The sequence below is a fragment of the Cervus elaphus genome, chromosome 22 (assembly GCF_910594005.1).
Source record: "Cervus elaphus chromosome 22, mCerEla1.1, whole genome shotgun sequence".
Lineage (NCBI taxonomy): Eukaryota > Metazoa > Chordata > Mammalia > Artiodactyla > Cervidae > Cervus > Cervus elaphus.
Window position 1 is genome coordinate 76661600 of NC_057836.1, and position 16362 is coordinate 76677961.

The 16362-nt window shown below is 56.5% G+C and overlaps 1 protein-coding gene across 1 annotated transcript in view; it reads left to right on the forward strand.

Annotated features, from left to right (window-relative positions):
* The window catches only part of LOC122680622 (proto-oncogene tyrosine-protein kinase receptor Ret-like), a 53950-nt gene that overhangs the window by 26097 nt on the left and 11491 nt on the right, over positions 1 to 16362 (forward strand). The window contains 9 exon segments of the mRNA XM_043882210.1: positions 2219 to 2460; positions 3750 to 3945; positions 5221 to 5420; positions 7527 to 7785; positions 8494 to 8619; positions 10132 to 10242; positions 11040 to 11162; positions 12108 to 12373; positions 14845 to 14992. Of these exon segments, the coding sequence (XP_043738145.1) occupies positions 2219 to 2460; positions 3750 to 3945; positions 5221 to 5420; positions 7527 to 7785; positions 8494 to 8619; positions 10132 to 10242; positions 11040 to 11162; positions 12108 to 12373; positions 14845 to 14992 (1671 nt within the window).

Sequence of the window (16362 nt, forward strand, 5' to 3'; positions counted from 1 at the left end):
CACAGGCCAGGCATGGTTCTAGGGACCAGGGATGAAACAGTGAACAAGTTCAGGCCCAAATCCTGCCTGTCTGGACCTTCCACGCCTGGGGCAGATGGAGACCACACAGGCGTGAAGGACGTCGGGTGGCCTCTGAAGGGGCCAGGTGGGAGGTAACGCTGAGAAGGCACAGAGTGGTGGAGACCACTGTCCTAAGTCAGGTGGCTGGAGCAAGGTAAAGGAGGGTGCCCAGCAAGCAGGGCGAGCTCATTCAAAAGTGCGGAGGGGGAAGTGCGGCTGGAGGGGAGGGCAGAGGCTACTGAGGGCAGAAAAATGCAAGGGAGGGGGCAGGACTTCCTGATGAGGGGACTAGGGAGCCATAGAAGGTGTTTTCAGGGGTGGGGGGTAGGGTGTCATTGACAGGATATAACTTACTTTAAAAGGTTAGTCGGGCTGATGTGTTCGAAATGATTTGGGGCGAGTGGTTTGGAGGAAGCAGGAAAACTATGAAGAGGCAGGAGACATCCTTGAGTGAGAGGATGAGGACTGGGGTTGAGGGTGAAAGCCTTTAGGCCACAAGAAGCAGGCAGATTCTGGGCATGTTTTTGCAGGAAGATCCAGCAAGATTTTCTGGGGAGTTGAATGTGGGGTGTTGAGAGATTCACGAGGGGACCAAGCATGGTTCCAGGATTCCGCCTGAGCCACTGTAAGGACAGTGGACCTTGTCACAAGATAGTCCTACCACACGATGGCCCTGGGGAAGCCACATGGATTTGGGGTAGGGGAAGGGCACTGGATCCGAGTGGAGATGAGAGAAGGCAACTGAGCCGCTGTGTGAGGTGCCATTGGACAGTTTAAAGGGGACTTAAAGGGGACACTTATTACGCTGGACGGCTGGTAAGTGAAGCCTGGATTCCCACCAGGTTGATGGCACCCACACATGGTCATAATGTTAAAGGAGTGCTCAGTAGTGTAAGGAAAGTAGTCACTCACACTCCCACGCTCCTTCATTTATCCTGCCACAGGGATGGATGTCTTTGTACAAAGTTGTCCCCAAAGCATATGGTTTAGTGTGCTGCCTTTTTCGCTTAAAAAGAAAAGCCATTTTTGTAACCATAAGCAATACAGGGAAATGTGTAGTTCACATGTAATATGTGGCTCTGATGTGATTTTCCACCAAGTGGAGTTGACAGCCCTCCTGAGGTTGGCTATGGGGTGGTCACTGTTGACCTTCAAGCATTCAGCTTTTCCCCCTTTCTGGGTCCTTTCTGGAGGATGAATTCCAGGACAGGCTTGGGTTGAAGAGTATGTTGTTATTACTGGTCCTCCCCTCACCAGGTTGCAGTGAGTCATTGAACTTACAGCAGTGTCTGGCGATGAATACACACAGCATCTCATCTTCTGGGGCTTCCCTGGTGGCTCAGCTGATAGAAAATCTACCTGCAGTGCGGGAGACCTGGGTTCAATCCCTGGGTTGGGAAGACCCCCTTGGAAAAGGGAACGGCTACCCACTCCAATATTCTGGCCTAGGGAATTCCATGAACTGTATAGTCCATGGGGTCGCAAAGAGTCAGACACGACTGAGCAACTCTCACTTCACTTCATCTTCTGGCGAGGAAGCTGAAGAACAGAGACAGAACCATCAGCCTCAGGCCACGCAGCCTGCAGGTGTATAGGGCAGGGATCCAAACTAGGCAGTCAGAAATATTTGTGTGTTAACATGAAATTACACCAGATGTCCCCAATGTTGGTTTTCAAGTGGTGGAATTGTGGCTTTTTTCTCACATTCTCTAAAATGAGCATGTCTTACTTCCACAGTTAAGAAAATTCCTGACAGTTTTTCAGATACCAGCAAACGCTAGGAGCTGGATCTCTGGGCCTGCAGCGTGACTGGTGCCAGCCCTCGCCACAGAGGAGGCAGGCAGGGTGTGTGAAGGGGTGTGCCCTCCTAGGTGATTGGGTTGAGGACCTGAGGCAGACCTCCTGGTCCCTGCTCTTCCCTATCAGCACCAGTGCAGGCTGCAGGCACAGTGACGCTCAGAGCATAATCTTCACTGCAAACTGTGCTTGGAGGCTGTGCTCCACTGTGGAAGCTGAAGAGGGGCCACGGCCCAGGCCCAGCATGCACCCCAGCTCTGTCTCCTCTTGCACACTGCTCCCTGTGGGGCCCTGAGGAAGGCAGCTCACCCTCCCCTCAGCTCAGGGTCATCCTGGGGTTGCTGGTCTGTTTGGTGCTCAGGTGAGAGTCTGCCTTTCCGCTGCGATCCGGACAGCCTGGAGGTGAGCACGCGCTGGGCCCTGGACCGTGAGCAGCGGGAGAAGTATGAGCTGGTGGCCGCGTGCACGGTTCACATGGGCATGCGCGAGGAGGAGGTGATGGTGCCCTTCCCTGTGACCGTGTATGACGAGGACGACTCTGCGCCCACCTTCTTCGGGGGCGTCGACAGTGCCAGCGCAGTGGTGGAGTTCAAGCGGAAGGAGGTGCCTATGCGTTTGTCTGGTGCTTGTCTAGTGTCTGTCATCTCTTTGTTGGGCATCTGGGTCTCTCCATTCGTCATTTGTTCCTCGGTCTATTCAGCTGTCCATCTAGCCATCCAGACATGTGGCTGACCATCACTGTGGTTATTCGTCTTTCATTTGTCCATCAGTCTGTCTGTTGGGGTTTTGTTGGTTTCCAGGACAGCTGAGGAGGAGAGAGGACCAGCCCCGCTGGCCCCGAGCTGACCTCTGCCCTGGGAAGCGGGTGAGGGGAGGGGTTGGGGTGCCGGTGGGGTTGAGGGTAAGGGTGCCCAGCCTCTGACTCAACCATCAGGGCTCGCATCAGAGGGGCACAACTGTGGTACTGCAGAGGCGGGGCACACTGCCCCGAGGAGACGGAGAAGACATCTGCCAGGAGGGCGTTCCCTTCTTCGGGCTGTCAGCCCCTCAAGGGAGGGCCAGTGAGTTCAGGGAGGGTACCCTGGAGTGGAGGAAGACAGGCCAGTGGATCCGGCAGGGGTGTCCCTGCGCCGCCCCTCCCATCGGGGCCCCGCCTTCCTCTTGCCCGTGCAGGCGGAGAGTGACTGCCACCTGCTGGGCCCTGGGCTGTCCTGCAGCCGGCAGGCTGGCGGGAGCAAGGGGAGGGTCGGGGTCGGATATGCTGTGGTTGTCTGCTTCTCCGGACACCCAGGGAGCAGGTTTTGTGGATGGATGGGCAAGAGGAAAGCACATGGAGTAGGGAAATGTCCCATGAGCCTGGCAGGGCAGCTCCATGGTAACACTGTGGAGCCTGGCCAGGAGTGAGAGCAGAGATGACATGTGGCTTTACTCAGAACCCCCCTCATGACCCCATCTAGCCTGGGGTACAGAAGAAGCTGTAGGAGAGCATTCTGGTGGACACTGTGCTTAGGTTCCAGCTCTGTCATCTGTCACTGCATGACGTTGAGCTAACTTCTCCACTGTGCGGGGCCCAGCTTCCTGGAAGGAGAGTGGGGGTGCCCACTCTGCCCTGTGGGGACCTGAATGAGGTCTTCCACAGAGCACCAGGGCATCTGTTCTAACCCATAATCATGGGAAGTCTGGAGATGCCATTGCACCTGTTGCAGAGGTGAGGTGCAGTGGCCCAGGAAGGGTGACAAGCAGGCTGGCTGGGGGCCCCTTGCAGCTTGAACCCTGGTCAGTCTGTCCCTGGAGCCAGCTCTGACCGCACACACCTGATCCACCTGCGGGGCACATGCCCTCCTATGGGCTCTGGCTTTCGGGGCCCTGACTGGCCCCCGTATTCTCTGCAGGGCACAGTGGTAGCCACGTTACGTGTCTTCGATGCAGACGTGGTGCCAGCCTCCGGGGAGCTCCTGAGACGGTACACGAACACGCTGCTCTCTGGGGATGCCAAGGCCCTCCAGACCTTCCGAGTGGAGCACATGCCCAATGAGACCTTGGCCCAGGCCAACGGCAGCTTTGTGCGGGCAACCGTGCATGACTACAGTAAGAGGGGACCAGTGTGGCCTGACAGGGCCCCCTGGGGAACTGGCGACCTGCTTTCCTTGGGCAGGGCAGCACCCTGCACAAGTAGACACCTGTCCTGGCCCTCTCAGCCCCAGGTGGCCACCCCTTCCAACCCTCTTCCCAGCCTTTGTCTCTGCTGGGCTCACCTTGGCCACCTTGGTGGGTGTTTACAGGCTGTCCTTTCTCTCTGAACTGCCCCAAGGCCAAGGCTGACCCTGGCAGGACCCCCACCACACTACCCTGTGCTGACCACGCCAGGGCTCACTGCAACCTCCTAGGTGCCCAAGTGTCCAGGGATCCTTGACCCTCCCCAGCAACTCTCCACTAACAGGAGTTGATGTCCAGTAGCAGCTCTGTGCCCTCAGATTGGAGGGTTCTGGGATGACTGTCCTGTCTGACTTCTGAAATGTGCCCACCCTCAGGGCTAAGCACCACGTGCCCCCAGGGCTCACCTGCAGGATGGGGTGTCCTCGCCAGTTGCCAAACCTCCCCACCTCCCTCGCCTGCTCTCCTGCCTGTGTTTTGTAGGATCACCTTTCAAATATGCCACTTGTGCTTGGATCCTTGTTTGGAGGCCCGCTTCTGGGGAACCCAGGATCACTGGTGCCTTTACCCCTTTCTGCCTGACCCAGTCCTATTTCCTGTCTTCTTCCTCACCAAGCTCTGATGACCTCTGTTCTGTGCAAGGGAAAATGTCATCCTTGCCCCTGCACACTCCCTTTGTATGCCACGTGCACCCAGAGATCCTCGCCTCCTCTGTTCTCCACTAAATGGGGATCTTAGCCTTGGCACACGGTGACAGCTCAGGAGTGCGGAAGCCCCTGGGTGCTTGAGGCCTGTGGAACCTGAGGGTCCATAGGAGGCTGGTACTGTTGCGAGGAGTTCTCAGGGGCCAGGACGGTCTTTCTGGGACCTTGCTGGTGGTGGTGGTGGGTCTTTACCTGTGTGTGCTTGCCCCGACATGCATCTTTCTCATACACATGCACACACACACACACCTCACTGAGGTTACCTCCCAGCTGAGGAGGGTCTTCTGGGCTCAGCTCAGCACAGTGACTCACATTTAAAATAGTTCAACCTTAGTGCCTCCAGCCAGGTCTGTTGTCCGTGTACCGTGCGGGTAGAAGTACCTGTTGTCACACGTACGCCCGTGTGTCCAGGGAATGCTTTGCAGGGGAGATGTGCAGCAGCGTGGGGCAGTGGTCTCCACCCTGGGCAGGGCCCCTACCTATCATCATGTGCCTCCACCCACAGGGCTGGTTCTCAACTGGAGCCTCCCCATCTCGGAGAGCTGGGCTGTGCAGCTGGCCGTGCTGGTCAATGACTCAGACTTCCAGGGCCCGGGGGAGGGTGTCGTCCTCCTCCACTTCAATGTGTCCATGCTGCCCGTCAGCCTGCGCCTGCCCAGTGCCTACTCCTTCTCGGTGAGCCGGCGGGCCCACCGCTTTGCCCAGGTGAGCTCCTGGCCTCTTGCCAGCCTGGGGAGGGGAATGGAGGAGCAGGGACCCCCAGGGTGGGGTCACATGGGGGACACCACCTCCCTGAGCACACAGAGTGGCCCTGGGGAGCAACAGGCACAAAGCCAAGTAGGCTAAGGCCGTGGGAGAAAGGAGTGGGGCTGGTGGGCTTTGTGGGCCCCTCTTTGCCCTTCTCCCTTCTCAGCATTTTTACATTTTTTACTAATGAAAGAGCAGTGCCAGGTAAATCTATGCTGACTTGGAAAGACATTCCCGGTGAAGGAAGTGGGAAAAGTAGTTTGCAGAAGTATTGGTCTTAGGTGGCTCCGTATGTTCAAAACCAAGTCTTCATTGCTAGAAATTTCCAAGTGTGCAAACACAGGCATTAGTGGAGACCTCTGCAAGGAAAGACAGGAAGTGCTTCTATTTCCTACTTTCCTGCAAGTCTGTTTGCTAGAGCTTATTTTGCATTTGTCATCAGAAAATAGTGATTAGAAGTAGGAAAAAAAAAGGGAAGTAGTAAGAATTTGTCAAAAGGATATAAGGGATAGACAAGAGCGATCTCTTTTCCTCATATCAGCCAGTGTTTTACGTTTTGGTGCAATTCTTTCTAGAATGTTTCTCTGAAGCACTTTTTAAAGTTTACTTGCAATTATGGCAAGCATGACTTAATATACTGCATTCTCCTAATGGCATAGCTGTGGCCATGTGCCCTTTAGAATATCCCATTTAGGGTCATCTCCTAACTAGGACAGTGGCTTTGCCAGTTTCTGTGGTTGGTTCCCATGCCACCTCCGCTCCTGACAGCCACTTAGTACCCAGCACAAGAAGAGCCCCACCCTTGGACACAGCCAGGCTCCCCACTTGCCACCCCCGCCAGGCCTTTCCTGGAGGCAGAGGGCAAGGCTGGTGAGAGGTGACGAAGCAGAGGGGCCTGACGGGTGTCCAGGGGGGCTGAGGCGGGCATAGGCATTGCCAGGGGTGTGTCAGCAGAGCCAGGCAGTGGGGAGGGTGATGAGGGCTGAGTGGGAGTGGGGTCTGGGAGGGCGGGCCCCGCCAGCCCCTGCAACACCTCCCACTCCTGACCACTAAGTCTTTCACTGTGCCTGGACTCAGGAGGGTGCAGAGACCCGAGTCTCAGCCCAGCCTTACACACACTGCTGTCTCTCACCAGCCCCCCCTTAGCATTCATGATTATAAATTGAAGGTGGTGATCTCAGGCAATTTTGAGGATCACAGGAGAAAGTGGAAGTGAACCTGCTCTGTACAAGGAAGTGCTCGGAGCCTAGGAGGTAGTTTTGTTGTGGTGTGAGGAGTGGGCTTGGTGGAGCCTGGCTCTGCCCTGGGCCTGAGCAAGGCTGAGCAAGGGCCTGGCCTGTGGCTGCAGGCAGGGGGCCCTGTGCCACCACTGCCGCCAGGCCCGCAGCCCTCGACCTTGACTGGTCAGAGCTTCTGATCTCAGGCCCCAGCAGCCCTAACTCCACCTTGGGTGGTGAGGGAGGGAAAAGGAGAGTCCAGGCCCCAGTGACCACTGCGGCCGTGAGGCATCCCTGGAGAAGTATCCCTTCTCTCCCAGGGGTTCCGGCCCAAGTCTTGGAGGAGGCTCCAGGACCTGGGTGGGACAGCAACCCTGCTGTGTGAATTATGGCCCGGGTGCTGAGCTCTGGCTGACCAGGCAGGCGACCCAGGCAGGACACTGAGGATGGACCCTAGTGGTGCCCAGAGGGGAGGGAGGTGTGTGGGAGGCACCCAGGCTGCCTCTGTGCCCGAATGAGGGAGCAAGTGAGCGGTGAGCCGGGCAAGCCAGCAAGTGCCTCCCGGGTGGGCCAGTCCCTAAACCAAACCCGGCACCTGTGTTCTTTTCACCTCCGGCTCCCAGGAGCAGGGATGAAGGGTGGTGTCACGGTCTGCGCAGGGCCAGGCCAGGCCAGGCAGGCAGATGGGTCTGCAGATTCCAGGGGCATGGAGCATGGGGAGATTGGGGGCCACCATCTCTGGGCTGAGTGGGAAACTGTCCTGGGACTCAGCTGGCATGGAGCCCCTCCAGCCACTGTCCCAGGTGGTCCACTCACCTGGCTAAGGGTTCCGTGATCCCATGCCTAGATCGGGAAAGTCTGCGTGGAAAACTGCCAGGAGTTCAGCGGCATCCAAGTGCAGTACAGGCTGCAGCCCTCCAGCGCCAACTGCAGCGCCCTGGGGATGGTCACCTCGGCGGAGGACACCTTGGGGACCCTGTTCGTGAATGACACGGAGGCCTTGCAGCGGCCCGAGTGTTCCCAGCTCCAGTACACAGTGGTGGCTGCCGAGAAGCCAACCCGCCAGCAAGCGCAGGCCCTGCTGCTCGTTACCGTGGAAGGGAAGTGTGAGTGCCCGGCTGCGGGAAGGGTCAGGGTGGATGGGGCGTGGCAGAGCCTCGGGCTGTTCCTACAGAGGGGTGCTGTCCTATACCCCGTCACTGATCAGTGGGCTTTCTTGAGCCTCCTCTGTAAGACGAGAAGACAGCGCACAGCTGCACTGGAAGGGTGATGGGGGAGGCATGACACAGTTTAGTCCAGTGTGACAGCATTGTGGGTGGCCGCTGCTGCCCATCGCCTCTGTCAGCGGGTCCTACGTGTGCGCTTGTTTTAGGGCTGCCAGGTACGATATAGGACCCAGGTTGAGTGTGAATTTCAGGTAAACAACGAGCAATTTTTGTGGTGTAAGTACATCTCGTGCAGCCTTTGCAGTGAATTAGAAGACAAACTCCCCTATGTCCCTGTGATATTAGGGCCATATTTACACAAAGCAGGTATTCACTGTTCTCTGAAGTTCAAGTTTAACTGGGTGTCCTGCGTGTCCCTGGATGAGTCTGGCCACCTCCCATCCCCACTCCATACTCAGCCCCCTAGCTGCCCCTGCTGTGTGACTGTGATGCCACCCCTCCCCCAGCAGCCCCCTCACTACCCTGTGCCCCCAGTTTAGTGACTGCCTCCCCTCTGGGCTCAACTTGGGACAGCTCAGCCAGTGCTGCCTGCACCCATGGGTGCCCGTGGCAGGCTGACCCCCCATGACTGCTTTCTGCCACCCCTAGACGTGCCTGAGGAGCCTGGCTGCCCCCTGTCCTGCGCGGTCAGCAAGAGGCAGCCCGAATGTGAGGAATGCGGTGGCCTGGGCTCTCTGACGGGCAGGTGCGAGTGGAGACAGGGAGATGGCAAAGGTAGGCCCTGGGCAGAGCCAGGCGGCGGGGAGCGTGATGAGGGCTGAGGGGGAGTAGGGTCTGTGCCTGTGGGCCCTGCCAGCCTCTGTGACACCCCCCACCCCTGCCCATCTAGTCCTCCCCTGCGCTTGGTCCCTGCCGTGGCTCCTGATGCCAGGAGAGGGTGGTCACGAGCGCAGGGAACAGAGAACCTCCCAACTGTTTATCACCGATGGGATCACAGGTGCCTGAGACTGAGCTCGCTCTGGACTTGAGAAGGTCGGGGCCAAAGTTGAGATGTGTGTGTTTTCTTTTTACTTTATTCTAAAATTCTGAATTTCTGTATTGGTGCCCACACCAGATGGTAATTAACATGTATATATCCATTTCTCTACCCATATACACATAAATACACGTGCAGTTGTGAATGTGAAGTTGAAGGTGTTAGTCGTTCACTCGTGTCTGACTCTTTGTGACTCTGTGGACTGTAGCCCACCAGGCTCCTCTGTCCATGGAATTCTCTGACAAGAATACTGGAGTGGTAGCCATTTCCTTCTCCAGGGACTGTCCCAAGCCAGAGATCAAACTCAGGTCTCCAGCATTACAGGCAGATGCATTACTGTCTGAGCCACTATATTCACCCAATGCCTTTTTTTTTTTTTAACTTTTTATGTTATATTGGAGCATAGTTGATGAACAATGTTGTGTCAGTTTCCAGTGTACAGCATAGTGATTCAGTTATACGTGTATATATTCTTTTTCAAATTCTTTTTTCATTGAGGTTTTTATAGCATATTGAGCAGAGTTCCATGTGCTATACAGTAGGTTCTTGTTGGTTGTTCTAAATATAGTGTGTATACATGTGTATCCCAAACTCCCTGACTATCCTTTCTCCCCACTCTTCCCCCCATTCACCCAACGCTTTTAAACACATAGTTCACAGACACTTTTCGAAGATCTCTTGGTAATATTACTGTGCATCCAAGAAGTGGAGGAATTAAGGTAGACTACACTGTTGACACGTCATTTATGGTTGGCTTTACTTCATGAAAACACAAACCTTAAAATAATTCAAAATATCCAAAATGGTCTTCAGAGAGGCTCTACCCAGGAGGTCCCAGCCCAGGGGACGTGGACTCAAATAGGAGGGACCTGAGCAGCCTTGGGTTGGACAGTAACTGGCCGCCAGCTGGGCCCACCAATCTGAGGGTCCCACCCACAGTGCAGGCTGGAGAGGGTCCCAGCCTCATCTGGTCTCTTCTGGCCTCTCTGATGTGAGCCTGGCACAGCTCTGGGACTGCCTGGCTCCTCTGGCCCCCACCATCCTGGCTGCCCTGTACCTCAGGGATGCCCTGCTGGTGGGGCTCTGTGTGTGGTTCTTCTCTGCTCAGATCTCAGTTTGCTCTTCCTTGCAGGGGATGGGGTGGGGTACAGGGTTGACCTGGAAGGCCCTGGGGTGTGACCCTCCTGGCTCTGCAGTCTGAACAGGGCAGCTGCTCCCTTGTGGTCATAACTGCCCACTCTGTGTTGTAGGGATAACCAGGAACTTCTCCACCTGCTCCCCCAGCATCAGGACCTGCCCCGATGGCCACTGTGATGCCGTGGAGAGCAGAGACCCCAACATCTGCCCCCAGGACTGCCTCCGTAAGCAGCCCGATGAGCCTGCACCGTGACTCTGAACAAGCAGGAGCCTGAATGGGTGGGGGAGTAACAAGCTAAAGGGGCTTGGACTCTCACCTGCACTTCAGCCATACCAGCCAAGTTTCCGGGTTTTGAGTGCTGAGCCCTTTCCTAACATTTTCTTTGAATAAAGGCGCTCCAAAATTAGAGCTTCCACACCCTTCCAGTGTTGCTCTAGCCAACTCATGGGGCACGACTCCCTGTCCCCCGTTTTGCTGACTGCCAGCTGCCCCCTCTGCCCCTTTTCTGCTTCTGAAAAGTGACCAAGTGTGGACCTTGGCCTGGGCCCAGGGCAGCCTATGGGTTCCTCCTCTCACCCGATGCGGCCAGGGAGCTGGTTTGGGGGCTCATCATGCTGCAACTGGGGCTTCCCAGATGGCACTAGTGGTAAAGAAACCCACCTGCCAATGTAGGAGATGCGCAGGTTTGATCTCTGGATCGGGAAGATCCCCTGAAGAAGGGCCTGGCAACCCTCTCCAGTATTTTTGCCTGGAAAATCTCATGGACAGAGGAGCTTGGTGGGCTACAGTCCATAGTGTTGCAAAGAGTCGACCTGACTGAAGCGACTTAGCACACACGCATGCATGCTGAGGCTCTTGCCTGGGGTGACCTAGACTTCTGATCTCACTGTGCTCCCTGGGCATGAGAGTGCTGACATCAGGTGGGGAGGGGCCTCTCATGATCCTGTCTGGTGGTCCTGGCTGGCCAGGTCCCCCTGGAGGCTGAGAGTGGGCTGCTGAGTGGGTGGTGTCTGTCCTCAGGGGGCGGCAGCATCATTGGTGGGCACAAACCTGGGGAGCGCCGAGGGATTAAAGCTGGCTTCGGTATCTGCAACTGCTTCCCTGAGGAGAAGAAGTGCTTCTGTGAGCCGGAGGATAGCCAAGGTGCATTGGGGGTGGGGGGGGTGGGGGACACAGCTGGCCGGGATCCCCACGCCTCCCTGAGCCTCCAGGGAGCGAGGGAGAAGATTGCCGGAAGGAAGAGAAACCTAGGAGATCTTCCTCCTTCCCTGGGGTCTTGGTTCCCCCATGTGTGCAGACAAGGAGCTGGCTCAAGGCTACTAAGACTGCCTTGTGGCCCGAAGTTCCTTTTTTTTTTTTTTTGGCAAGGCTTATGGGATCTTAGGTGCCCAACCAGGGATTGAATCTTGGCCACAGCCGTGAAAGCTCCTTGTGCTAACTGCTGGACCACCAAAGAATTCCCTGGCCTCAAGTTCTATAATAAAGATTGGGCTGGAAAACTAGTTATTCCACCAAATAGCTCAGCATCTTCTCAGACTGTGCCTGTGTAGAGCCTTTCCTGGGCCTGTGGCATTGGCCAGCTGGGTCCCCCCTCCCAGCACCCTCCAGGTGCTTCTTCTAGAACAGGGGGGCCCCACTGAACACATGGGGAGCTTTTCTGGCATTTGGGTGGTCATTGCATGGCCCAAATCCTGGGCCATTTGTCTTTCCTCTCCACTATATATTGAACATGAAGAAAATACAGAAGATATTAGGAATGCAGGAGAAGAACTTCTCCCACCCCCAGGGCCCCTGGGCCTCTGGCTTCAGTGCAACGTTCCAGGGTGGGGGAGGTGCAGGGGTGCACAACCTCTGGTGTGTGACCTCAGGCAGGATGTTTATAAATGCTCATTCCTTCCAGAAAAGGGCAATAATAGTCTCTTGTAGCAAAAACATACAGAACAGTACCTGCCATGGGTCAGGAGTGTTGGCAGGCAGCTCACAGTCGGTCACAGCAGCCACTTCCTGGCTGTCACAGGTGTGGCTCTGTTGGGTATTGGGGGTCCCCCTTGTGGGGTGTCTACTCTCACAGCCCCTACTTGCCCACAGACACCCTGCGTGATGACCTCTGCTGCACAGTGATCACGGCAGCTGTGGTCTTCTCCATCGTATCTGTGCTGCTGTCTGTGCTGCTGTCCACCTTCTGCATCCACCGCTACCGCAAGAATGCCCACAAGCCGCCCATTGCCTCGGCTGAGATGACCTTCCGTCGACCCGCCCAAGCTTTCCCGGTCAGCTACTCCTCATCTGGTGCCTGCCGGCCCTCTCTGGACTCCATGGAGAACCAGGTCTCAGTGGACACCTTCAAGATCCCAGTGAGGTTCTCCATGTGGCAGCAGGGCCAGGGAGGCAGCCCTTCCAGGTAGCCCTGTGGGTAGCCTCTGGTCTAGGGCAGCTGGGGAAGGAGGGGGGGACAGAAGGGGCAGGGCCCTTGGGGTTGTTGCATCCTTGCCTGCCAGGAGCACCTCGTGAGCTTCCAGCTGTCTTCTAACCTCCACCGAGATGTCTTTCAGGGAGGGCAGAAGGCAGGGGTGGGGCAGAGAGCGTGAATCAGTGTGGAAAAGGATGGGTGCGGATTTAAATGACTGAGATCTGGGCCATTAGGCTCCAAGGAGAGGGCAGGCCATGCTGTACCCGCCTAAGATATCTCCTACGGAGGCCCCAAGTGCTGGAGGATGCAGCCTTGGGGGAGGCCCTGAGGAGGAGTGTGTGGGTTTTATTCTCAGAAGGTAGGACCACCCTAGGGCTGGAGGCTGATGTTCTGCCTTCATTTCCACAGGTCGCTCTGTTGGGGAGTCTGTTGGGTAGGAGCCCCATGATGAAACACTGTCCCCATCCAGGCGAGAGAGACTGGCAGGTGGGGGGCCTGGCCGCAGCCAGGAGGGGATTCTGTCTGTGGCTTGGAGAGTGGGGTTGCTGAGAGGCCTCTCAGGCACCATCAGGGGAGCCTGGCCCCAGGACTCTGTGACTGGCCTGCCAAGAGGGGAGAATCAGCCCAAGCCTCCTCCTCCATGGCATGGTCTGGGCCTGCAGTTAGTGTGGGAGGCTCAGACACCACCTCCTGCCTGGCCAGGCTGCTCCTCCGCCTGTCTGCCCTCCAGTGTTTTTGCTGAGGAGACTGAAATACTATGGGGACTGGGGGCTGGAGACCTCCCACCTGCTGAGTGTTTGGAACCAGCAAAGTCAGGAAGGAGGCCCCTGTGGCCATCACATCTGGGAATGGCCCTCGTGGCCCAGGGACGAGCCATTTGATTCCCTTATATGCCCTGGCGGTTTGTGCTGCGACACACAATGAGAGAGGTTCTTCTGTGGGGGGGCCACAGACCACTTTCAGCCTCTAGCCCAGAGTGCAGAGAAGCCAGAGCTGGGCCGCAGGCCCAGGACCACACTGACCAGCTCTGAGGTCTTAGACACATTATTCGACCCTTTGGCCTTAGTTCTGTCTTACATAAAGTGGGGAGGACACTTTGGGGTTTTAGCACTTTTAAAGAGAAACAAATCAGAGATATCCCCTCTTAGCCCAGTCTTTGTGTGCAGTCAGCTGTTATCCAGTGCAGTGTGGACACCAGGGTGGTGGTGACTGTGTTGTCACCTTTGAGCCTGACTATGGATTCTTGGTAGAGGAGGAAATGGCAACCCACTCCAGTATTCTTGACTGGAGAATCTCATGGACAGAGGAGCCTGGCTACAGTCCATGGGAGTCAGACATGACTGACTCTTTTGCAACTTAAAGAACAAACAACATGGGTTATTGGGGAAGCTGAGACACCAGGACACCTGGGGAGCTGGCTGGAAGGCGCCCCTGGCCGTGGTGCTTAGAGGAGCCTGCCTCTGCTCCCAGACGTAAGAACACAGGGTTCTGGTCCCTGGGGGGGGGGCGGGGCAGTGGGTCACCAGTGTGTGTCTGTGGGTTAGGCGAGCCTGCCAGGCACATCATAAGCAGCCCCTGGAGCCATGCCCACACCCAGCCACAGCAAGACTTGGGGACCTGGGCATCCAGTGCTGACGGGAAGGCAGGTTCCAGACAGGCTTCAGCATCCCCAGAGTTCAGGTCTTCGAGCCAGTCTTGGAGATCCCACCCCAGAGGGGTCTTCAGTGGGCATGGTGTGTTGGGAAGGCCGGTGTGTGCAAGTTCTGGCCAGTGGCTGGGCTGTGGGAGGAGCAGACTCTTCCACAAATTGTCAGGGAAGGATGGGGGGGGTACCTGAGGGGCACAGTGGTAACTTTCTAGAGGCTGCCACACCAGGAAGGTGTTCTTGACACCCCCTCCTGTAGCTGGGAGTGCAGGGCTGATAGGCAACTGGGGCCACGGCTGCCACTTGAGTTCTCTTGGAAGTCCTGGAGCCTGGGCCACTGTCAGTGCCTGGTGTCCAAAACAGAGGTGGTGCCATGAGGCTTGGGCCTGAGTCCCAGGGAAGAGGCTGTGGTCCCCCTGTGAGCACCTGTGGGTGCTGAGTAAACCCTGACTCCCTCACTGGAGATACCAGACCCTGGGCCTGAGGTGGCCCAGGGCATCTACAGTAGATGGAGGCCAGTGAGGGTATGAGCATACGGAGTCCAGCCAGTCTGTGGCAACACCTGCCTTCCTGTGGGGGGACGCATCTTGTCATGGCACCTCAGGGCCTGACTGTGGGGTCTTGCCCTTGGACATGGTGACTGTCACCTGTCACTTCAGGTGACAGTCGGCCGTCTGCACACGGAGCTTGTCCGCCGGCTCTTGCCTTCTTCCTTTCTTCTTACCTTCGCCATCTCTCTTCCCTCTCTTTTTCCTTCAAACCCAATGTAGGAGGATCCCAAGTGGGAATTCCCACGGAAGAACTTGGTGCTTGGACAAACTCTGGGAGAAGGTGAATTTGGAAAAGTGGTCAAGGCCACAGCCTTTCGGCTGAAAGGCAAAGCAGGGTACACGACTGTGGCTGTGAAGATGCTGAAAGGTACGTGCCCAGGCAGTACACAGGGGGCTCTGCCACTCACACCTGCGGGGGCCCCAGTGGGTGGATGAAGCCCTTATGACAGCCAGGACTCTGGCAATCAGCCTGCTGCCTCCTGAAGAACCAATACGCCTCCCCTGCTCTTCTTGAGTCGCTGCAGTATAGGGACCTCCACCATGGATGATGTGGGTTGGTGTGGTCCCTGGAGAAGCAGGGTAAGACATTCCTCCCTTGAAAGCTTTCAGAGCCATGTTGCTTGTGTATCAATGTTGGGTAAAGATCCAAGTTTAAATGAAAAGCCCTTAAGTTCAAAACCGACAGCTCTCCCCACCTCAGTCTGCCTCATTAATTTCTTTGGCCAAGCGTCCACTGAGGTCCTGGTGAAGAGACCACCTGTAAGGACTGGCCCCTGTCCCCCAGGTCCCTGCCTTTCCCAGTCCCCATCCCCCCCAGCCCTTAGTGGGCCAGCACTGCCCCAGTCTTAGCACATGCTGGGTATCCTCACTGCTGCTTCTCAGCAGGGACTGGGTAGACAGTCCTCTGCCATGGCTGAGTTCTGCCTCAGCTTGACCAACTGAGGGCCCAGTGGCCATGTGATGGGCACATTTTAGGCTGATGCACTCTGATGTTCAGCAGTCGGGGAGCCATGCAGTGCCGGGTACTTTTGTGTACTTACCCAGGCCCTCAGACTAGGGTTGCCCCTTGTCTATGAGACCCCAGGCCCTAAGAGGGCACAGTGAGACTGGCCCTGGGTCACTCATGTGTGGTCCAAAGGGTTCCAATGCCCCATCTTGCAGCTGTCTTCTCATTTCCAGACAAGTCTACAGCCAGAGGCAGTGGCACAACTGGGCAGTGGGATGTGGGGCCATGACCCAGGAGGACAGTTGGCCAGGAGACCTCCACACCCAAGCTCCTGAGCACAACTATCTCTGCCCTTGGAAAACACACACTCAGCATGGCAAGACGACTTCCGTGAAGTCTCATGGCCTTCACCTTTCTCCAGGGCCTCACCCCCCTTTGCCAAGTGCTTGGTTGGCAGGTGTTTGGGGACACCAGGGAGTCCCTTTACCTCCCCAGAAGGGTTAATGAAGGGTTAATGCCACTGTCTTTGAGAGATGGTGATTGCAGGGAAATAATGCCATTTGCATGCATAGCCCAGCCCAGAAGGCTTTCCATGGAAAGACTCTGCTCACATGGAAGTGCGCTCCTCTGGTTCTTACTCCCTGTAGGCAATTGAGGCCGCTGTTGACCCTCCCATGGGCTGAGAGTAGCTCCAAGCAGTGAGGTCCTGGCAGGCCTCAGTCTGAACCTGAGTAGGATGTCTGGGAAGGAGACAAGTCCGTGTAGACCCCTCGTTTGAGCCTGTGACCCAG